This window comes from Catharus ustulatus, chromosome 12, assembly GCF_009819885.2.
Source record: "Catharus ustulatus isolate bCatUst1 chromosome 12, bCatUst1.pri.v2, whole genome shotgun sequence".
Taxonomy (NCBI): Eukaryota; Metazoa; Chordata; class Aves; order Passeriformes; family Turdidae; genus Catharus; species Catharus ustulatus.
The window spans coordinates 1,224,603-1,247,843 of record NC_046232.1 but is presented as its reverse complement, the minus strand read 5'-3'; the positions used below and the strand labels follow the sequence as shown (position 1 = coordinate 1,247,843).

The 23,241-nt window shown below is 42.2% G+C and overlaps 1 protein-coding gene across 1 annotated transcript in view; it reads left to right on the top strand.

Moving 5' to 3' along the window:
- The first annotated feature begins 7,774 nt into the window (after window positions 1-7,774).
- The window catches only part of ETFA (electron transfer flavoprotein subunit alpha), a 28,103-nt gene continuing 12,636 nt past the window's right edge, over window positions 7,775-23,241 (top strand). The window contains exons 1-9 of the mRNA XM_033071020.1: window positions 7,775-7,814; window positions 13,856-14,005; window positions 15,752-15,833; window positions 15,941-16,023; window positions 17,511-17,610; window positions 18,819-18,929; window positions 20,027-20,128; window positions 20,917-20,985; window positions 21,910-21,992. Coding sequence (XP_032926911.1) covers window positions 7,776-7,814; window positions 13,856-14,005; window positions 15,752-15,833; window positions 15,941-16,023; window positions 17,511-17,610; window positions 18,819-18,929; window positions 20,027-20,128; window positions 20,917-20,985; window positions 21,910-21,992 — 819 coding nt within the window. The 5' untranslated portion in view covers window position 7,775. The remainder of the gene's footprint in view (window positions 7,815-13,855; window positions 14,006-15,751; window positions 15,834-15,940; window positions 16,024-17,510; window positions 17,611-18,818; window positions 18,930-20,026; window positions 20,129-20,916; window positions 20,986-21,909; window positions 21,993-23,241) is intronic.

Sequence of the window (23,241 nt, the reverse complement as noted above, 5' to 3'; positions counted from 1 at the left end):
TTCCAGTTGAAGCACTTGTCTTTTGTGCGAGCCAGGCGCCCTGCAGGTATGAAACCCCAGAAGCTGGGGAGGGCGGAGAGAGCGCTTTGGATAAAGTGCTTCACTATTTGACCCGCTCTCCCAGCCTGACCACAGCCCCTGCTACGCCTTTGAGGACCCCAAATGTTGAAAGCAAGCTCTTAAATGTGTACAATAGCTGCAGGGAAAGGAGGGTGGATGGCGTTTGAAGTACCCGCCTCAGCAGGGACGCATGTTACCAAGCGATGGTGATGTCCCTGCCCGCTCCTGCATGTGCAAAGGTGCAGAGGCGCGGTGCAGCAGTGACATCCTCAGGGCAGGCTGAGCCCCTGTGCTCTTGCCTGGGGGCTGTGGTCTGACTGCTGCCTGCCACTAGCGCGGCTCGCTTGCCACTGGCACAGTTGGGTGGTGGGTGAGAGGTACGAAGGGAATTGGTGAAGGTTGGTTGGTTCTTCAAACTGGGGTGACCCCCGAGGGATGAGTGATGGGAACCTCTGCAGCACTGTGGTCCACGCCTGGGCACCTGGCAGAAAAGAGGGGACAGAAGGGTGACTTCAGCCTGAGCCAGAATTCAGAGTCCTGGGTGAGTCAGTATCTGCATGTGTTAACAATAAAATGCAAAAATGTCAGAGTGATAGGAGAATGAGACATGTCTAAGAATACAGCAGCTTGGCAGGGATGCTCTGTGTTGCATCACCCTTTTCCCACTCAAGGGCAGGATCCTTTCTGCTCTCCTAAACCTCCCACCAGTTTAGGAATTAGTAAAGTTACAGCTGAGCCAACCAAACTTTTCCAAACCTATGCAACGCTGTACTGCAGTCACACCTGTACCCGAGCAGAGCAGCGTGCTGACACCAGGCAGGTGTGGTTGGACAGGACTCACTTCACAACCAGGCAGGTAGGAACAGGGTAGGCAGTGCTGCACAGTTTAGTAGAAAAACCCAAAAAATTACTTGCCAGGGAAATGAAAGCCCTGCATCTCCTCTGTGTAATGTACAAAAAGCTTTAAAATGACTACAGGTAAAGGCATGAGGCACTGAACCAGCTCGATAGTGCATGCTTTAAAAACAGGTTAATTGTTGATTCATCTGAGGGACAAAAGGGAAAGCACATCATAAAATCATGGAATAATTCAGTCCAGGGGCACCTCTGGGAAACTGCCTTCAGGTAACTTGGAACTGCTGGAAGCACTTTCTAGTCAAAGCCAAATGCAATCTCTCCTGCCACACTGATTACTCCCTGCTCTCCTCTACCCAGGGTCCAGAGATGCCAATCTTTTGGGTCTGGTGCAAGAATTGGCAGGCACTGCCTGGCCGTGGGCTGAGGCTGCCTAAGGGTGCCTCTGCTTCTACAGAGCATCTCTGGGGTTTGCTCCCAAATAGAAATACAAATTCCCTCTAGAAGGGGAAATGGTAACTTCTGTATTTTGTTTGCAGCAGATTGCAAAGGCAGTAAACACTGATTCTTTCAGAGCCAGCCATGGATTAAGTCCATTATAAAATTAAAACAGATGGAACGCAATTTCACTTACATTACAAAAAAGGACAGGAACCATCTGCAATAAGATTTAGCATTGCAAAGCTATTGTTATCATGTTACCATTAAAACCTTTGATGAAGAGTTTTCTTTCTTTCACAAATTTGTTCACATGAAACAAATGTTTTATTTATCCATCTTCCTAAGATAGTCATATTTTATTAAAAAGATGATGGCTCTCAAAAAAAACCCCCAACAACTCTCTTGGTCCTAGCAGAATATGGCAAAACAAAGAAATGTTGTAAAACTCCAACATTGGGACACTGGGAGCTTCAGTGGGGCAGATGTAGCAAAATGAGAATTCCCCATCCATTTTTCCTTTAAAAAACATTTCCTTGTGTTTGGGCACAATGTCTGACACTGAAAATAGATAATTAATGAGATAATGGGATACTGCATGTCACCTCCTGTCCAATGGGATTATCTAATGGCTAATTATGGACAGATTGTGATTAATGTGATTATGGATTGGATATTAATCTGATTCTGGATTGATCTAGTTATGTTTTAGTCTGCTCCAAATGGTTAATTGGATCTGAGATAATAGAAATGCAGCTTGCACCAGATTTTGCCACATCAGTTGATGAAGTATCTTTTGATCTGGGTGGGTTGCGAACAATAAATTATTTACAGCTGTTGAGAAAATGACTCTTCCTTAGAATGTAGTCATTCATTTTATTTTCGAGAGCCTTTGAAAACAAAATCAATATCCTTTCTAAAAGAAGATGTTGACAAAAGAAAGGCACGTACATAACTCACAAACAAATGTGACGAAATTAAACAGTGGTTAACCCGGTGGCCTAATGTCTGGTGATGCATTTGAATTGCTATGTGGAGCTTTGGGCTCAATTCTTCTGAGACCAGCAGGGGTTGGGAGCATTGCAGGGGAACAGGGCCCTGCGCTGGGGAAAGTGGTGTTGCACAAGAGCTACTGCCAGCCCTGCTAGTGATTAAGAATCAGCCATGGTAACATGGCAAAAGGAGCCCTTGCCATTTTTCCTTTCCGGATAAGAAGGACTCAGAAAGTTCATGAGTGCAGAAAAGACTTATTGGCCCATCTCCTCTGGTCTCCTTCATACCAGACCATGCAATTGGACACAGAGTTATTATTTTTTTCCCTCACAGTGAGCCTGTTAATTTATGGTTGACCTCAGAGATGCATCTGGTCTTGGTGCCTCCTGCCAGCACAGGAGAGGCTGCCTTGCTTTCACATCCTGCTTGTAAACTACTTTCACTGGGATGGACATCCAAGTGTACAGCTCAGGTTCAACCCCCAGACAGACACTGGATCTTGTTATGCCATTACCTGCAGGATTAAAGGCAATGGGTAAATTGCAGACTTTGTAGACTTCATCTTAGACTTTGTGACAGGGCAAGCAGGAGGCACATTAGCCTCTGTCACAAGGTGCTATAAGTGGCAGGTAACTTCACCAGAAGGTACTTCTCCCTAGTGGGCTCTGCAGTAAAAATATCAAAAATCAAAACGCTGAAAAAAAGGCCTGCTGCAGCTGCTGTGCTTGCACAAAAGTGCTATTGACTGAGCTGAAACAGAAAGAAAAAAAGGGAAAAGCAACTTTTCTTGAAAGGTCCTGAGAGGCATGGAAAGAGCTGTTCCCTTGGAGGGACGGTCCCTGCTGCTGCAGGAATGGCTCAGGCTGGTGTGAGTGGGAATACAGCCGCATCTGGATTCCTTTCCAGCAGTGTAATGGGCAAAAAAGCGCAGCCACCCCTTTAAAAGATAATGCTGGTACAACCTGGCAGAGAATTTCACACACATCTGCCTTGAAGGACAAGGCAAGGAGGTTGGCAGGTCACAAAACCCCACCCAGGGCTCTGCACTGGGAGGGCAGCAGAGCTCTTCTCACCAGCATTGTTTCCCTTGTGCTCCACAAGCCACCATCACTCCTGGGCAGGACAAGTTGCCTTCCAAGGTAACCTGGGCCTTTGCTTTCAGGAGGTTGTGAGGGTCCCATTTTGCCATGAGCTTGGTAGAAAGGGTTTCTTGAACTCCTCAGGTGATCTTGTTCTTCAGGAATATGCAGCAAGTGTGATGCTGCTCCCAGGCTCTCTTGTTACTTGACTGGCACATGGAAATTATTAGCAAGAGAGAAGCAGTTTATAAAAAAGAGAAAATACCTGCCTAGGTGGTTTGTAGGCTCAGTATAAGAAGGGATGTCCCTGCTATGGGTTGACTTTGGGGGAACTCTTTCCTCTGTCCCCCACTTTTAAGCAGGGCTTGCGGCATTGTCCCCCTCCAAAGGCTTCAGTAAAGGAGCAGCCATGCTCTGAGCCATGCAGGTGAGTGGCTGTAAGGTGATCTGAGCAGAGCACCAAGCACACCTGTGGTGGTCCATTATAAAGGACCTCCAGTGTCAGATATGAGTCTTTGTGCCAGTGAAGATGAGGGGCAGGGAGCAGGACTCTGGGGACACCCATCCCTCCTGTGTACAGCTTGTGGCTGTGGGCAGGGGGTGAGTGCAGGGGGACTGAGGTTGCTGAACTTCTCAGACCCTGTGAGCTCCCAGCACCTGGCACAAAATATTTCAGCAGCAGAGACCTCTCCTTGCTGCTGCTTGCAAGGTGGGCTTTGGTCCCATCCAGTGCTGGGCTGTGGGTGCTGTCCATGGGTTTGGGGTCCTGCTGAGCTGTCAGCAGGTTGCAGTTGCTTTAACGTTATTGGATTTTGACAGATTAGGAGGCGAATCCTTTCGTGTGTTTGGGGAAGCTTCCCAAATGAAGCTCTTTTAATTTATCTGAGTCAGCTATCCCCAGGGTTATTGCAGGAGGAGTAAGCTCAGGATGACCTGTGACAGAGGAGACCATCCTAGCAGTAACAAAAAAAATTCCTGCTCTTCATTAAATCCCTTAGTCATGAGGCTGTATTAGCTGGATTCCATATGTTTTAATTAGGAATTATGTTTTTTAAGAAAACCAAAATCCGATTCTAGGGAAGACATCACTACATATTTGTAATGGTCCTTGTTACATTTGTCGTCTCTAGAGATACCAGTACAGGTACCTGTCCTTGTTTGCAACCATATATTTTTAAAAGTTTGAATCATCTATATTATTATTTTTTCTTTTCCCCAATCCCAATAGTGTGAAAAAATGTAATTCTCTTTCCAATGTAGAAATTGGGTCAGCAGATCCTAATGAAATAATCCTGGATAACAATGCACCATACAAGGATCTGCTTCCATTAATTAGTGACTAATTTTTCTTTCCAAGTACAAAGTAGTAACTTCTGCCTGTGATTCTACCTTCAGTGGCACCTGTTTGTTGCATGTTTTCTGTTTTTATTATTGTCATGGAAAGGTCAAATAGACAAAAGTTTTTTTGCCGTGGTTCAGCTTGTATGGATCATGCTGATAAAATTCCTACCTGATTACAGTTATAAGCTCCTAAAACACTGGCCATAAGTGATAAAGACTTCCTTTGTGCTTCAGGCTGTAATCCGCATCAAGCCAGTTTCAATAAGGATTTGTGCATCTGAAGTGTTGCTGAGGATTTGAATCAAAATTACAAACAGAAAATATAATAAAGAGCATGTCATGTCTCTGAGTTGGTGACACTACATCTTAAAATGTGACCTAAAGAGCAGCGATGTCACTCTGCTCAGGAAAATACAATGTGTGTGCTATGAAGCCAGACACACAGCGAGAGGATCCATTTATTCTTGGCTATGATACAATTAGTTGATTTTGACAGTAGCTCACTTTTGTGTGAGGTAGTAGAGTCCCAACTTGAATGAGATCTCTTTGTTTATTCTTGTGGTTTTGGGTTTTTAGGTGTACGTTTGTTGTAAAGGTTTCATCCCCATGAGATGTGCATGTTGGAAGCTTAGTTTTGGAGCCTAAAATAGAATTATGAAATTACATGCCATGCTTTTAATGAGTAAAAGGACATAATGGGCAAATTAAGGATGCCTAGCATGTTCTTATTTTGCCTTTGCTATTGCTTTTGTTGGATTACCTAGGGTGCAGGTAGAGATTTCTATACCATATAAAACTCCACATCTCTGAAGAGTCACACTGCACCTTAACCATCATTCAAACTGGTGATAAAGAGCCACATCAAATATTTAAACATCTTTTATAAATCCCTCTCAGGGTACTGTGGCTTCTGCAAAATCATTTCCCCCCTCATCTTCATACAAACAATTGGATTTGCACAGGCAGCTCCAAACACTAATTTTATTTTCTTTCTTTTTTGGGGACTGAAGGGTGGAGCCAGACCAGGCAGAAGTCAGAGCAGCCCTGGAGCTACTTTAACCCGTATAATCAGGCACAGGCCCTGAAGGAGGTTTGGCATCTCCTTTAGCTCTTCCCTTTGCAGCCTCCTTGGGGCTTGAGGAGTTAAGGTAATGCCCTGGGGCCAGGAAGCTGTAATATTCAGGACAGCTGCTTTTCTTCTATTCTAGAGACATCTGAGACTTGAGACAAAGTAAATTGTCCACTTAGATGCTTGAGTCGCTGGACCTGGTTAGCTTTTGCTGTAAAGCAGCACTTTCTGGCATCCGATGCAAAAATCATGTGGCAGGATAAATTTGAGAGGTGATCCTGTGCCAAGACTGTGGCAAAGTCGAAGAGCTTTTTGATCAATCTGCCTTTTGCTTTCTTATGGAGTGACTTAGCAATGCAGAACGAATCACTGACATGCTGGAGATCACTGCTGATTCTTGGAGGAACAATCCAATGGCCATAATTGCTGGGGGGGGGGGGGGAATGTTTGGGGTTTTTTTTACACTCTAAACCACTTCAGGATGGGAAGGAAGAAACTGCATTAGTGGCTCACTATCTTGTGATTTCTGGGATAGCAATTCCATCCTGGAGCATCCCAAATCCATGTGTGCTCCTGGGCTAGTAGGACCAGTTGCTCCAGTGTGACAGCTCCTGCCAGCTTCTCCAGGACACCAGGTTTTCAGAGAGCCATAGCACACACTTTAGCAGTGAATTTGGCCTAAAACCTTTTGCTTCATTGATTTTTAAATCCCTCTCCTCACCACCCAGAAAAAAATTCAGATATGGAAAAACAGCAAGTCTCAGTCTGGTCCCTGGGGTACCCTGGTGCCATGTAAGGGGCAGGCACAAGATGTCTTCTTGCCTTGGTTCTGGGAAATCAGAATAATAATAAAATAGATCTATAAATTATTCAGAGCTCATGAGCTATTGCCTAATGCTGCTTGGGGCCAAGCACAGGGGTGTGGGTGAGGCAGCCAGAAATCTGTCGTGGTGAGAGGATGCCATCCAGGGCTGGTGGTACCTGGCTGGCCTTTGAAGTTTAGACAACTGGTGGAGCGTGACATTCGGGAAGCACTGTGACATTTGGGAAGCTCGGTGACATCTGGCCTTTCCAGTGTGCCACAGGCTCCGTCCCTACACGATCCCTCCTGCTTTTGCTGCGCCTCGCGGTGCGGGGAGCGTGGCCGGGGGCTCTGGCAGCCCAGGGACAGCCACGGGCGGGGGCCAAATCTCCCAGGGTGCTGTGGGCTCCACAGCCGTAAATTATGACTTTTCCCTTCTTTCTCTTTGCAAGGCACATTTCATTGGCTTAGGATAGATCTGGCAAGGAACGCCGGCATTTACAGGCACAACTCTGCTTTCTGTTGTTTTCTTCTCTTCAAAGGCTTTAACCCTTTGCGGAAGCAGCGCAGGGGAACCGCGCAAGGGCGGCCGGAGGAGGCTGGAGCTGGTACCAGGTCAGTTTGGGCTGGAGGGGCCCGCGCCCCTCCAGGTGCACCGCGGGGCTGGACGGGCCCTCTACGGCAGCGGCAGCTCCGCTCTTGCCCAGCGGCACGGCCGGGACCGCACGGGGACACAGCCACCCGGGAGGGGAGACACAGCCGGCTGTGCTGGGGACAGCGGGAGGCTCGGAGGGACGGCCGGGCAGACAGAGCGGGGCGGACAACCCGGCAGAGCGGGGAAGGACAGAGCCGAGCCGAGTGGGAAGGACAGAGTCGGGTGGAGTGGGGTAGGACAGATTCGAGAGGAGCAGGAAGGGCAGAGCGGGGTAGGACAGATTCGAGCGGAGAGGGACGGCATCCAGCCGTGCGGGCTCTGAATGCTCCGCGGCGCTCCCCGCCGCTGTCAGGCCGTGCGGGCTCTGAGGGCTCCCCTCCGCGTTCCCCGCGCATTGGCCGGGCGCTCGGGCCAATGGGGCGGCGGGGCGGGGCGGGGCCGGCCGAGTCTCGCGAGAGCGGCGCGCTGCGGGCCGGCGGAACCATGTTGCGGGCGGTGGCGGCGCAGCGGCTGCGGCGGGCGGTGAGTGCGGGGCGGGCGCGGCGAGCCCCGGGCACCGAGCGGGGCCTTCCCGCCCCCGGCCGAACGGGCCCTACCCCTGGGGCCGAGGGGGCGCGGAGCGCGGCGCGGGGCCCAGCTCCTCCCGCCCGGCAGCGGTGGTCAGGGGTGGCTGAGAGGTGAGCGCCCCGCGCCCCCGGGGTCGGACTTCTCTGCTGGACTCCTCTCCCAGTCTGCCTGTTAAAAATAAAGTTTCCGAGTGCACGCAGGGTGTTGCGGAAGCCCTTACCGGCGCTCACGGCAGGACTCCGAGTTGTTGTCCCGTGTGGAAAGCTAATGTAGCCATCAGGGAAGTCCCGAACTTCTGGGAGCGCTCGCTCGCCTCCACCCTTGAGCAGGACAAGCTGAGCAACAGGTGGAAAAGACTTCTAAAGTTTGTTACTGTAAACTCGTGAGAACACTAGAAAAATATTTTTGAGCGGAGGAGAGGCTTTCTGGGGTATTGCAGGTTAACCCGAGCGTTTCTCAGTCACACCTGAGCAGAAATGCGATTGCCTGAATTGTCACAACCTGTGGATGAAGCTGGTACAAAACACTTGTGGCTTCTGCAGTTTGACCTTGGTATTGCTCAGCGGGGTTTTTGCAGGCCCTTTGCTGCTCGATGTGTCATTGTGGCTGTGTTTCCAAGGTCTAGGTGAACTCAAGGTTAGTTGGAGTAGATGATTGATGAGATGCCCCGAATATCTGCTCAGTCTCTTACTGTGCACCAGGAGATACCCCCTCCACTAGAATTGTGTATAAATAGCCCTCGTAAACAACTTTAAATCTCACAAGTTTCTTTTTGAACCCTCCAAGGCTTTTACAGCTCTTACAGTTCAGTACAGCTCTAAAATAGTAGCTGTGCATATGTTAAATGGTTTCAGGTGATAAAAATGTCTTAAAAGATGAGTAAAGGCAGACTAGGTCAGATATAATTGAATTAAGCAGAACATTCTGACTGTTATAGTCACGGGCATGTCTCAGCTGTTGTTAGGCTACAGGCTTTGTAGAGCAAAGGTCTTGATCTCTGAATCATATGGTGCTGCTGTGTAAATAGTACTTTACTCATGTGCTCAGTGCACAATTCAGTTCCATAGCCTGCACTTCTGAGTTCAGCTCCCTGATTGTCACCGTACACATCTGAACCAGTAACTTTATAAAATGAAGCCAGTAAAACATTGTGAGCAGCTTCAGTGTGAGTGTAACAAAGACGTCCGTGACAGAAGTGAAACAGTTTGCTCTTTTCAGAAAGTGAGCCAGAGTTCAGCCCTGCTGACACGAGTCTAGAGAAAAAGATGAGAGAAACCTGTGAAATACGAGCAGGAAGGAAAGTTGGACTTTTCTGTAACTTAAAGATGGGAGAACCAAGGAGGAATGAGACTGCAAGTGCACAAAAAGTTGGTGCACAGGTGGGAATAAGCCATTTAGGGAGTTTACTGTGTTGAAATACACTCAGTGTTGTCTGTGTTTCAAAATAGCTTTGTTGATTTTTATTAATGGTTTGCAAGGGGTGTGTTTGGAGAAATTTATTGTGTATTACAACTTTGTCTTGCTGCTTCAATCCCTTTGTAATGTTAGGTCTTTATTATGATTGCAAAATCCTTTTTGGAAAGCTGTTTTATTTTTTATTGCTATTCTTTGCTGCAATTATAGCTCCTCTTTAGTTCAGGTGCCTGCCTTTAGTGTTGTTTTTCTAATTGGTGATTCCTGGAATTCTAGAGCTGTCTCTCAGACCTCTTTTGTAGCCAGGTCTTTAGAGAGGTTCTAGAAGTATATGCTTTATTGCTAGAATTCCCCTCTCTCCCTTTAGTTTAAAGTTTTGTAGCTACATAATTGTGCCTTACTAGGATTAGGCATTGCTTTGTTGTTTAGGAATGTAGCCCTTATCTTTAGTAATACCCCAATTTCTAGTTCCTGGGGTTTCTTCTTGGGCACTTTGCCCAGTGTTACTGGTTGTCCGTGAGATCCAGAATCCCTAATAAGCAGTTTTAAAACTTTAGCTTCTGACCAGTTTGCTTTCACAGCTAAGAAAATCCGCTCTAGAGATACTTTTGTAGGTCCAGTTGTTTGGTGCTGTGCCTTGTGAATGTTTGTTTTGGTTTTGTTCCTGTAACTTCCAGTGGCTCTTCTGAAGGGAGACAAACTTCATTTTCCCAGGTGAAGTTTCTAGCACCCTGTTTCTTATTGATGCATATTTGGCGCATGGGGCTATGTAGAACTCACCTACTGCATTTCTTGGAGCAAGTTTTTGGCTGAGCCATCTTGTGTTGCTGTGCCTGCCCCATGTTTTGGTTAGATCTGGTTTCCTAATTCCAGTGTTATTAATGAGTGTCCTTGGAGCAGGCTGCAGGCAGCTAGCCACCTCTGTTGCCAGCAGAGGCCACAGATGCTGCAAACCAATCCCACCCAGCAGCAAGCAAAGATTTAAACACTTCCCTCTGGGCTTTTCCAGCTCTTGATACAAGTGGTCTGTGTGTGCTGGCTTCACCTGTGCACCTGTGGGTGTGCCCAGATTGCTCATGTTTTACTGCGACAGTAGCAGTGACCAATATCCAGTTTTTGTCTGAAGCCTAGAAATCCAGATTCTGTACTCACATTTTTTGTGCTCTGATGGGTTTCTCAGTGGGGAGCAAAATGGTGCTTTGGGGAAACTTGAGACAAGCAGTTCAGTGAATCTATGGCTATTTTGCAATTGGCTTAATTGATTAATCCTGCACGTCAGAGTTAATCCGAGCAACTTTTAGACATCTGGAAGTCAGAGGCCAAGTTTGCTCTACAGTAAATACTGAGGAGGGAAGGGGAAGTTGGAAAATCTGGGTGGTTTTCATTCACAGATGTTAGTTTTGGTATAAACTGAGTCACTATCCAGAATTTCCAGCAGAGAGGAGGTGTAGGTGTTTCTGCTGCTGCGGAAATATAGGTGTCCAGCTGTGGTTTGTACCTGAACCTGAGGAAAAGAAACTTCCCAGTTCTCCTCCCCACCATTGCTGGCATGTCACTACCTGGTGTCATAGGGCAGAAGCTCCTGAGTTGTCCAGGTTGCTGTGTGTAAATGGGTTAATTGCACCATTAATTGTTTTTATTTTCTTTTGTCTTTACTTAGAGTTAGGATTAAAAACATGAAGGAGACAAATTTCTTGTGTTCAGTCTTGGTTGTTTTATTAAATTTTATCTTAAGTACAGAGAGTTTTGTAACACTTCTAGCTACCAGCTAAAAGTGAATTTAGCTAGTTACAAGGTTTTTTAAAGCTAAACAGTCTAATAACGAACTAACACCTATATTACTTATACTTTTGACCTAATAACCAAATTCCTGTGACCCTGAATGCAGCACTTAACTGTCCAACCAGAAATTACTGCCTGAAATCATGCCAAAGAAGACAGAAGGGGATAACACCCAAAAACTTCCATCTTGTTCCATTCTTATTACTATATTTTAAAAATCTCAAATTCAAAACCCTTCACCATGTGAAATCACACACTTCTATTCTAACTACACACCTGTGGTTCTAATTTTGTCATTCAAATTTGGAAGCTTTCTCCAAGGCTTCAAGTGATAAGCAGTGTTCTCCAGGGGATCAGTGCCAGGAAGCACAGAAAGCTCAAAACTCCCAGGCTTCCAACAGGTGGGATGTTTATCTGCTGGTGATTTCTGTGGGTAGCCTGATTTTGAAGAGCTTGGTTTTCACCAGGAACCTTCCATGGCACAAGCACTGAGTACTGTTCCTTCTTAAGGCATTGTTTTCAATAGTTTGATTGATCTGGGTCTCATTCCTTGTGCTTTCTTTCCCTGCTGCCAGCTGCTCAGGTGTATTCTCTACCTTCCTCTTTTATTTAGGCTTCAAAGCACACATCCTGCCCAAGTGCAGAAATGATGTCAGTGAAGTCATGGGCTGTTCTCCCACACATGCAGCTGGACACTGACTTCATAAATAACTACCTGTCCTGTCCTTGACTCGTTGCAGGTTCTGAGCTTTCAGGACTGCATGAATTACCCTCTGGTTTTATTGCAGATTCTTTATTTTAACAAACAAAATTCAGTTTGGTTTGGTTTTGTTTATTGAGAAAATTATTTAATGTGTCTCAGTATATAAAATTCAGACTCACACAGAAATCTCCTTTGTCATCTAGATTTTTACCCACAGTATATAATGTGATTTCAGTTTTATCTGGTCTTGTCTTTACGTTCAGAAATGTCATCCATGAAGTGACCTTCTGGTGTGTATATTGTGCATAGTCCCACAAATATAAAATGTGGGATTATTGGTTTAGAAATACTACCTGATTAATAGCCAGTCTGCTCAAGCAACTTCTATTGCTCGTATTCATTTTGGCTAAAACTTATTTCTCAGTTTATTTTAGAATGGTTTGACAGAATGATGATGGTGGTGCAGTGCTTTATTAGGGAAAAATGCTAATACAGGCAGAAATAAGTGTGTATTTAAAATGCCTGTGTCTCTCTTTGGAAATTTGAAAATTGGAGGATTTTCCAGGAGTATGGTCCACTTTACCCCATGACACAACTGGACAGTGGGCTTTTTGCCACAAAGGCATGGATTTATTCTTCAAGTGGTGACTAAAATTTCATAACTTTTATTACAGATGATGTATGAAGCATAATAAAAAATACAGCATCTGATCTATAGTGGCAGTAAATATTTTGTTACTGGCAGTTGGTTTCAAGAAAGCTTAGAATATTTAACCACAGCAAGTCACCTTAAGCATGAGAGATTAAATGCAGAGCACTTCTGCAAGAATCCTTATGCTTTAATCAAAAGGACAAATTATGATCCAGATTTTGCAAAAACTTACCTTTGTATTTTTCTTTGTGCAGTGTGATTAGCTTTGGGGAAGTCCTCGGGGTTTGATTTCTGTGTTTGAACTTCAGTATATCGGTAGGCTTTGTGGGGTTGAAGTCCAGATGCAAATTTTAGCCTCTCGTATTTTCTGAAGCTTTTTTTTAATTTGAAATTGCAGGCAAGTGCATGTTTGGCATGAGGGGCAATGGGGTTGGAATGTAAATTTTAAAAAGTAGCGTTTGGCTGTGTGTCTTCCTTGTTGTGTTAGTGTTTGTTCCTTGGTTGTATTAATGAATTTACTTGGTTTTCCATGTGTTCCATCCTACACTGATTGTAACTCGAGTCTTTAGCTGGCCTTTGTGTAGGGTAAGCAAACACTTGAGGGACAATAGTCCTGTTCCCATCCAAAATGTTTTTCCTACCCTAGTATTAGTCTTGGAGGAATGACACTTTTCACACGTACACCTGAATATTAGAGAAGAAGGTCTCAGAATTTAGAATATTTTGGTTTGGTTTTATGGCAGCTTTCTGCCTTTTTTCTATCTTTTTTTGTTTCATTTTTGCTTCAGAAGTTCGAGTTTGTGTATGGATGGTGAATTGGTTGAAATTGTTATTTAAGGATCATTAAATTGTGGTAGACTAAATGCTCAAATGTTTTTAAAAAAAAGAGGGAAAAATGAACTTGCTGCCTATAACAATTTCTCCTAGTGTGCTTCCAGGCTGTGAGCCTTGCTGCTTAATTTTCATCCGACCACTGCATAAAATTTTGCCTCTATATGTATCTAAATACAAAAGTGGGTTCTTTAGCTAAATTTTGTATAAAACTTACAATAAAACATTGCCAGAGAACCACTCTAGAGAACCAAGTAATTACTTATTTACAGCTGTTTGCAGCTCTTGCTTGTCTAATCCGCACTTTTTAAAGTGCTTGGTTAAGTTGATCAATGGAGCTTGAATGTAACGTGCTGAAATATTTTTCTTAATTTAGTTCAGTATTTTCCTGTGGAGTTTCAGTTTAAGCACAACATGTTACAGACAAGCTGAAATCAAGCAGGTTTGTCTTTTCTTTCTTGTATCACTCTGTGTATTCTCTTAATAAAAATGATCTAGGATGAGGATGTGTTGTTTGACAGTTGTTTTAGGATTTGTGTAATTGATGGATTTCTCAGAGGAGCAGTTTTTACATCAGTGCTGAGTTTCCAACTGCTGTGTGTCCCTTCCTTGCAGGCGTCGGTGCTGCGGAGGTGCCAGAGCACCTTGGTGGTGGCAGAGCACAACAATGAGACTCTCACACCCATCACCCTCAATGCCATCACTGCAGCAAAACGCCTGGGAGGGGAGGTCTCCTGCCTGGTGGCTGGGACCAGCTGTGACAAGGTAGGAAACGCTCTTTTCATACCGAGGAAATAAAGAATGCACTGAAACAATACTTGACAGTGTCTTGGGCAGCCTGGAAAATAATCTGTAGTGAGGAGAAACCGTGCCAGGAGTTGCTAATCTACCAGGAAAGTCCTGCACTTGAAACTGCTTCTCTTCTAAAGAGAAAATGGGGATATAGATTTCATTTCACAGGGGATGGGATCAATAACAGTTCTTACATGCTTGAGCAAGCAGATTTCTATAGGACTAAAGGACATTTTGCTTTTAAAACAAAATACATCTGTGTAAAGTTTAAATGACAAATACTGCAGTGCTAAGGATTTGGAAAGAAGCTTGTGCTTGTTTAAATAGAAAGCAGCAGAAGCGAAACAACAGTGATAAATTGGGCTTTTGAGGAAGTTGCTTTTACTAACCAATCACTAGTGTGTAGAGAGTGTTTGCAACCTGAAATTCTGAAGTTAGTGCTCCTTGACTTTATTACACAGCTCACGTATGTAAAAAGTTCCTTGTATGTCAGCTGTGTATTTTCAGTATGATTTTTATATGCCAGTTCTAGAGACAATGTAGTTAGTACATTAGTGGCACTTTTATTCCAGCATGACTTGGTATTTTGTGAGCAACAGAAGTACAAAAAAATATGACTAATATTTACATACTGTTTATGAACTGTTATTTTGAAAGCAACATGCAGTATCTCTTGAGGAAGGCATACCTAGAGCAGCTTATTCACAAATAGGTGGGGAAACCTCAGAAGCTGTTTAAGTGTTTGAACTGGGGATGAAGCAAATATTTATCTAAATCAAGAAAATGAAAAAGAAAAAAAGGAGGAATTGCCTGACGTGTGCCTTTAATTTTCCTTATTCTGTGCACTTGTGTAGGAGAAAAATGATTGGAAATGTTTTGTTTGTTTTAATGCTAAATATATGGAGTCTGTATGGTAGGGTAGGAAAAAGTATTTTATAAAAAAATGAAGGGTTAGAGATTTTCATTTAAGAGCCAGTGACTCAGATATTCTGTAGCAGCTATTAATTTTTTAAAAAATGATTTCCTTTTGTTAATTTTTGAGGGTAAACTGATACTCTTCAAACTCAGTAAAACTCTGCTGGTTCTCGGACGATGCATGTGGTGTCCAGACCTTGCTGTCAGTCCTCTTCTCTCTGATCTGGAGTAACCCTTTTATCATTTCAATTTCACTTGTGCCAATTCCAACGAAAAAAATGCATAAATAGAAATTGAAAATACACGTTGCTTCAGTGGGCAAAAAGTCAGATGCAAACAAATGGGAGCTCCTAGAATTTGGACAAAAATCATAGCAGCGTTGTGCGTTTGTATTTGTTCGTATGGTAGATGCTGACTGATGTAAAAGTAAGTAGGATTGGTTTTCTGGTGATTGTTGGGATACTGAGCATTTATCCTTAAGTGTGATTGTTGGCTGCTGTGAGAAATGCAGGGCTCAGTGTGGAGCCCTGCATGCAGGAGGCGAGTTTTGCTCCGTTTGATTTGCTCTGTAGTTCTCCTATCCACAAATCCATTTTCATTATCCCGTAAGGCGCTGTGCTGTGGCTCAGAAGATGTGCATTTTATTCCTTTCAGCTTTGTTCTGATTTGGAAACTTATGTACTTTTGCTACTGGTTTTCCTGATCTATAGGCTGTGAGCTATTTGCAGTGGGGATTGCTTTGTTATATGTTTACCTTTACAGCAATAATAACAATAAATAATAACAATTCGCTTGCAATCCCAGGTAGCATCAGAACTCAGCAAAGTGCAGGGTGTTGCAAAAGTTCTCGTGGCTCAACATGATGTGTACAAGGGATTTCTAGCAGGTAAGAGTTGTCCTTACCTATTGACGAAAGAAAATTATTGGTGTATTTGTATTTGTGATTGAAAAGAAGATAGCTGTAAATTCTGAGCAATATATTTTTATTCTCAGAGGAACTGACTCCCTTGATTGTGGAAACTCATAAAAAGTTTAATTACACCCACATTTGTGCCGGGGCATCTGCTTTTGGGAAGGTAAGTAGATCAAAGAGCATCAAAAAGTTCTTGTAGAAAAGACAGGCACTGCTATATGTAAGAGTGTGAATCAAAGGCCTTGGAGAGGTCAGCCATGGACAGTTTTGCATTTGCAGACTGTTTTACAGTAGTTTGCTGAAGAGGTCGTTAGTTAAATTTAATGATTCATGTTTGAGTTCTATTATGAACTGATGTGAAAAAAATAGTGTAGAAGAAATATTCTGTGGTAACCAGCCAATCCTATGGACACAGGGCAAAATGTACAATGAGGCAAACAAGACTAAGTGATCTGAAAGCATGAAAATTGTAAGGAAAAGCACAGCAAATCGAGATGAAAAATCTGTTATTTGCATGTTGAAATGAAAGTGTGCAGACCTATTGGAAACAAACTTTTTTTGGAGTGGGATTTGCATCTGTGATATAAGTCATGTACATTGAAATGTCTGTAAACATCTATAAATAACACAGATCTAAGTCACAGCCAGGATGCTTTTTAACGAAAATACAATTTTTCAAAACTTGTTTTCTTAAGAATGTGTTTATAAGTACGTGGAGAGCCCCAGTACTGAGAATCTGGGCAGCATTGTGGTGCAGCTAAATGAGAGAAAAAGCATCCTTGAGAAATGTTGCCCTATGGAGGACGAGTAATGACATCGGCTTCCATCTGACTGCTTTCACTCCAATCAATACCAATCCATATGCCTGTCTTTCTGCTAAGAGAAGTCTTTATGTATCTTAAGCCTTAGGTTTTTTTTAAGTTTTTAAATTTTTTTTTTTGGAACTGCAGTGTCATAGTAGGAATTAATGGCTTTTGCTTTTAAAGCTTACACTGCCATTTTTGAGTGCTTCGTGTGAGTAAAGATTTCAGAACTGGGCCCTTTTTTCTTGTACCAGATTAGGAGGCAGAAAAAAAGCAAACAATCATCTTACCATTGATTTCTTCATCATTTCTGCTGCTCTTTTTATCCTTCTTCCTGCTCCAAAAGCTGCTAAGTAATTTTCTAGAGTAAATTCTAGAGCAAGAGAATAAATATTTTAATATATTTTTTAAAATTTTAAAATTTTTTTTTTGCTTTGGAGGGAAGAATGTTGGGGTTTTTTTTCTATCATTTCTGGCATCTAACTTCCAAAAACACCTTTTTTTTTTCTTGAAGTGCCAAGAGCTCAGCAATCCATAACTGTCAATTTTCCGAGTAAATGGCATCTATATTCAGTTTCAGAATATTTGAAGCAAATAAGTCTCCTAATTTAAGATATTGAATTAAGGGTTTACTTACAGTAAGTCTCATAAAATGTCTAATGTTATTACAGTAATGGGGTTTTATTTGGCTGCTAAAGCTGCATGAGTGACCCTTCAAAAATCTTAGTTCTGTATGTCCTGGAGGCAGCATTGTGTGAAGCTAAGATCGGGTCAGCAGTGTTCTTTTACTGACCGTGTACGTTTTACTTTCCTTTTACTTTGCTAACTTTTCGTCTCTAACTTCTAGAATCTTATTCCCAGAGTGGCTGGCAAACTGGACGTTGCCCCTGTTTCTGACATTATTGAAATTAAGTCCCCAGATACTTTTGTGAGAACTATCTATGCAGGTGGGTAATCACAAAAGCTGTGTGCTATTTGTCCAGTGAAGAATCCAGTACTGCTAATTTGTCTTCATGGTCCTATTGTTAAAACCTTGGAATATGATAGGAATTTTCACTTTGCAACCTCAATTGCTGTGATTCATATAAAAGAAATCATATAAAAAATGAAGACTGGGGATGGACAGGATGCTCTTCTGTGTGAGAAAGCAAATTATTGCTAGGGCTTTGGTAGCAGCATGACAAACCCAGGTGTGTCACCTCAAGGAACAGAATTTGGTCACATCCTTTCCTTGCTTTGTGTTTGCTAATGCCCTTCTGATCAGATTTTGGAAAGAGTGAGACATCAGGTTAGTTGTCCAGCTTTATTTAATAGGACTAGCATTAGTTCTGATTTAAGATACCACAGGGTCATTTTTTCTAATTATGAAGACACTGAACGAATTATTTATAATATTTAATTAACTTAATTTGTAATTGTTTTTTCAGTCTTGTTTCTCTAATGCTTGGCTGACACTGTGTTTTATTTTAGATATGAGCTCCTTAGCTTGTGTTTTTTAATTTTACTGTAAAGGTTGTACCAGCAGGGTATTACATTCTGAGTTATGGTAGCAGAATGTGGTTTTGTGCTGCACTTCAAGTTGCTTCCCAGTAATTCACAGTTTTAAGATGACTTTGTTTATGAATAATTTGTTTAGAAAAAAGATGCAGCATTTTTTCTTTCAGAGTTCCCTGCAGCCTCCAGTGTCAAGCATTGTATTATATTGTAGAGAGAAACACAGTCCCACAGATACTTGGGGAGGCCTCATTGTCTTCAGTTCTGATGAATTCATGCAACAGGATAAAAGATTTACTTTGAATTATAGACATTCTTTATGTGTAAGAATGGCATTTTCAAAGTTATTTTTTTATCCCTTCTGAAATTTAAAAGCCCATTCATAAGAGATAATTTGAATGCTTTGTATCCTTTAAAAATAGAGGATTTGTATTCATACTTTAGAAACACGGACTAAAACATAAATTAAAATATTTGTAGTGTCTAGTTATAAAATGCGAAGTTTAGTCATCTGAAACTGCAGTTTTGGGAAGTACCTTGGTGGATGTTGCGTATTCTAGTACAACTGCTCACGTGGTTTTGATATTAATTTAATTTAATTTTTTTTAAAAAACACAGCATGTCTGATAATCTTTAAATTTTTAATGTGACTTTTTTTTAGGAAATATTATTTGCACTGTGCAGTGTGAGGAAGCAATCAAAGTGTTTACTGTACGGGGAACTTCATTTGAGGCTGCACCAGTGAGTGGTGGCAGTGCCAGTGTAGAAAAGTGTGAGTATTTGTTCTGGTATTCTGCTGTTTTATTTGATAGAGCATGGTGATGTTTTATGGAAGTATTTGTCAAGGCAAACTGATTGGAATAATGTTATAAATGTTAGCTTTATACTTTTAGTTACAGGTGCTGGCACTTTTTAGTGGTGTCTGGTAAGAGAAGATACAGATTATCTGCACAGTTACTACTTTTTCTTTGACCAGAAATGGAGATTATCTGTGCTGAAATCCGTGCTTGTTCCACTCACTGCCTAAACTTCTGCCACTGCAGTCTAGAAACTTTAAGGACAGAAAAGTTCCAGCTGTTTGAATAATCAGATTGGTTTTCAAAACAAGACTGAGCAAAAATAGAAGTGTTTGGCTTTCCGCAGTTTTGGTTTAATCATATTGCAACTGAGATAGCTCATTGCATCATCAAGCTAAATTAGTGGCAGTTTAAATTGATTTGAGAACACCCACTTGTTGTTTTAGATCAGTTTTAACTGTATCAGTTTAATTTACAATTTAATGAAGCCATTGTAGCTCTGATAATTGAGAAGTCCAGTCACAGAATGACAGAGTAGTTGAGGTTAGAAGGGATCTCTAGAGATCATCCAGTTGCAAGGTTACCCAGGACTGTGTCCAGTCAGGCTTTGAGAATATCCACAGCTGGAGACTTCACAACTGCTCTGGATAACCTATTCCACTTTTGGTGAGCCCTCCTGTTTTTCACTGTGGGCCTTTTTGTTTTGTGGCTTTCTGAACCATCCTGTATTTCCTGATGTCTGTGGATGGTAGAAGTCAGACGTCACTGGAGTTAGTGTCTCCACTGTTGGTGCACTGCCGGATTTACTTGTGTGCTCATCCCTGTCCTGCTGGCTTGGTACCAGTGTGTAACACTTGTCCAGCACAGTTCCCTTCAGTGCACTTTGTACTGTAGGTCCCTAAACACAGCTGCTGAGCGAGCCTCGTTACTCAGAACAGGAGTGACTGCCGACACACAGCAAGAGAATTGGTTAGAGAATGAACTTTGAGTTCAGCTTAAGCTCAGGTTGCAGCTTGAAAACACCTGCTTTCTCCTTTTCCTCATGGATGTTTGGCTCATGTGCTGCTCGCAGTGACCCCTCCACCACCCGTGGGCATCTCGGAGTGGATCGAGCAGAAGCTGACGAAGAGCGACCGGCCGGAGCTCACCAGTGCCAAAGTGGTGGTGTCAGGGGGTGAGTGGGGCAGTTAAAACCTCTGATGGTGCCTCTTGGTAAATCAGATCTGTAGCACAATGCTGTAATGTGATACATTTAAAAAAAGAAATTATAATGTAACTCAGAGATATTCTATGGGGCCGCTGGGGAAGCACCCGACATGGATATTTTGTAGAGGTAAAACATGAGTTTAGCATATGTTGGGAGGCTTTGTAAGAATGCTGTCATATTTGATGAGCCTCATCAAAATTTTAGCAGTATGAAGTGGTTTTTAGATGGAAATTTATCATGTTTAAAATTATCATTTCAGTCAGTCCAAACATTATTATATAATGACCTTAATGATTTTTAAACCTGTATTGATTGTATTCTGCTCCTTAGGTATCAAGTAATGGACTGTGATTTTTACTGTATGCCTACAGCTAAAATGATTTCTTACTAATCCCACTACAGTGTTGTGTTCCTGAAGCCAGCAGAGGGAGCACAAATGAGTTAAAAAATGCTGTTTCCCTGGTTTTGGAGAATGACCTTGATGGTGTTGTGTGCAGGAAGTAAACAAGACAGGGTACTGTTGGTTTATACATATGAAATATTAATTGCAAAGACAAAAGCTAAATCTCCAAATATTAAATACTGGTTAGTAATGTATCCAAAAATACCCTGCAAGCATACATACAAGCATGCAATACAAGCACATCTTTGAGTCTTTGCAAATGCTAATACTCATACAGAAAGTTTAATAGGCAGAAAAAGATCTTATAACATATGTTCCTCTTCCTTATCTTCTTTTATTCTTATTTTTTAAGGGAGGGGCTTGAAGAGTGGTGAAAATTTTAAGTTGTTGTATGACCTTGCGGATCAATTGCATGCTGCAGGTAAACTTGTTTTCCTCCTTTTTTTTAATCCTGTTTATTATATTTGAACAGGTCATATTAAAACCAGAACTAATCCTGTCTTTTATTTTCATGTCTCTATCAAATGGTTAAAATGCTCTTAGTTTAGTGTTAGATAAAGTTTTGTCAAGTATACTTAAATACCTGTGTATGAAGCAAAATACTGACCTGTAATATTCTCAAATCTCCAGAACAGAAGCTTGCAAACAAAGAGTGAAGTTGTTTAGCTCATCTCGAAGAGCTGATCCTTTCTGCATACATCCTTTTCTACTGCTTCTTTAGAGAATACCACTCACATTGTCCTAGTTGAAGTGGCTCTGTCCTTTTGTTGTATTTTTGTATTAGCAGGAGAAAATAACCATATGCAATGTTTTAACTCCATTAATTTTAGCATTCACAGTTGCAGTTTTACATGATTGGCTTAGTTTTTAAATTTGGTGCTTTTGCTAACTGTCCATATGGCATTTTTGAGTTTACTTTGATATTTTTCTTTGCCATGCCCGACTTTTGAGATTCACAGCAATACAAGATGGCACATATGTTCCATTCAGACTTGAAGGAACATTTTGGAAAGGCATTTATGGGAAAATCTTCTTTTGACAAAGCAACAAGAAAAAATCATGGAAATATGCCAGACTGAAATCCTTGGTTTTAAATATATGGCCCTTTGGTGCTGGGAGTAGGGATTTCCTGTTGCTTATGAAGTGCATTAGCACTTAGTATTTGGAAGTTTTTAGCTAGTGGTATAGAGAGGGATTACCATAAGAGCTTTTAAGAGGGAAGTTTTTAAATACATGCCCTTAGAGTGTGGGACTCTTCAGTAAAATACATGGGCTTTTATGGTGATACAAATTTGGCTCACAAATATTTTAAAAGAAAACACTGAAAATATTTTCTTTCAACTAGTTGGAGCTTCCCGTGCAGCTGTTGATGCTGGCTTTGTTCCTAATGACATGCAAGTTGGACAGACTGGCAAAATAGTAGCACCAGTAAGTATGGATATACCTCTCATCACTGAGCTAGGATGGTTTCTAGCATGATTCTTCCTTCAGAGCAAGCACTTAGAGATGAGCTGAGTCTGAATTCTGGGCCTACCAGAACAGCAGTGTGCCCACTGTGTGTTTGTAAAATGACAGAAGCAAGCTGGGACACAAATCTCTCCTTTGGGTCAATGGGATGTCTTCTCACACAGCTTTGTTGGGAGTTTGCATGCTGCAGTTTTTTGTAGCTGCCTGAACCTTTTTTAGCTTCCTAGCAGCTGACATTGATGGGCTAGAAGATGTCATTACTGACACAAACTCAAAATTGTATCAATCTGTGGCTTGATCTCTTGCAATTGTGTGTTCTGGGTTTTTTCAGGTGATGATTTAAAAAAAATTTTAATAATTGTTTCTGAATTAATTGCAGTACAATCAAAGCAAAATTTTTAAAGAAATGAAAGTGCAAGAAATTTGAGAGGAATAATCTACAGATTGGGTTTTGTAGAGTGGAATACCAAGAAGGACATACTCTGAATGGATTAATATTGGGGAGTAACATGCTGCACATCTTTTTCTGCTATTTCTGCATCCCAATATCCCAGGGAGCTGATTTGTGTCTTTTTGTGTCTTGAGTGGGACTTCCTGTGGTGTAGAGGTCTGAGACTTTCATTGTTGTTGATGTCCCAAGGAGACACAAGGAAAGCTGTGGCCTGCAGATGAGACACATTTGAGTGTGTGGAAATAGGAAGGTACAGATGTAGCTCACCTCAGCTCTGCCCCTGCTGAGATGTGATGATCTGTCAGGGGTCCACTGAGCTCCAGGCTGGACTAAAGCTTTCACCTCTCAGTAAGCAGCTCTTTGTATATGGCAACACAACCAAGGAGCAACTTTTTACTTGTTAATGGCTTAAGAGTGAGCCGAAACTTAAACTCATCATATTTCAATTGCTGCATTTATCAAATCTACTAATAATAATTTAATTAATACTAAAAAGCTGTGCATGTTCAAAGCCTTGATAGGATCCTGAAATGTTTTGCCTTTGCCCTTGATGCAAATTTAAGAAATTCAATCCATGCCCATTATTTTTCTAGTAATACGTCCAGCAGGATAGAGTAAAGACAGGAACTTGTGATTCTGTTGTCAACTCTGTCTACTGGATTTTCTTGAACAAGATGTTTCGTGCTTCTGATTTCTTCTGTCTTGAGTTGTGGATAGGGATTTGCCACTTTCTTTGAAACCCTCATCAGAAGCCATCTG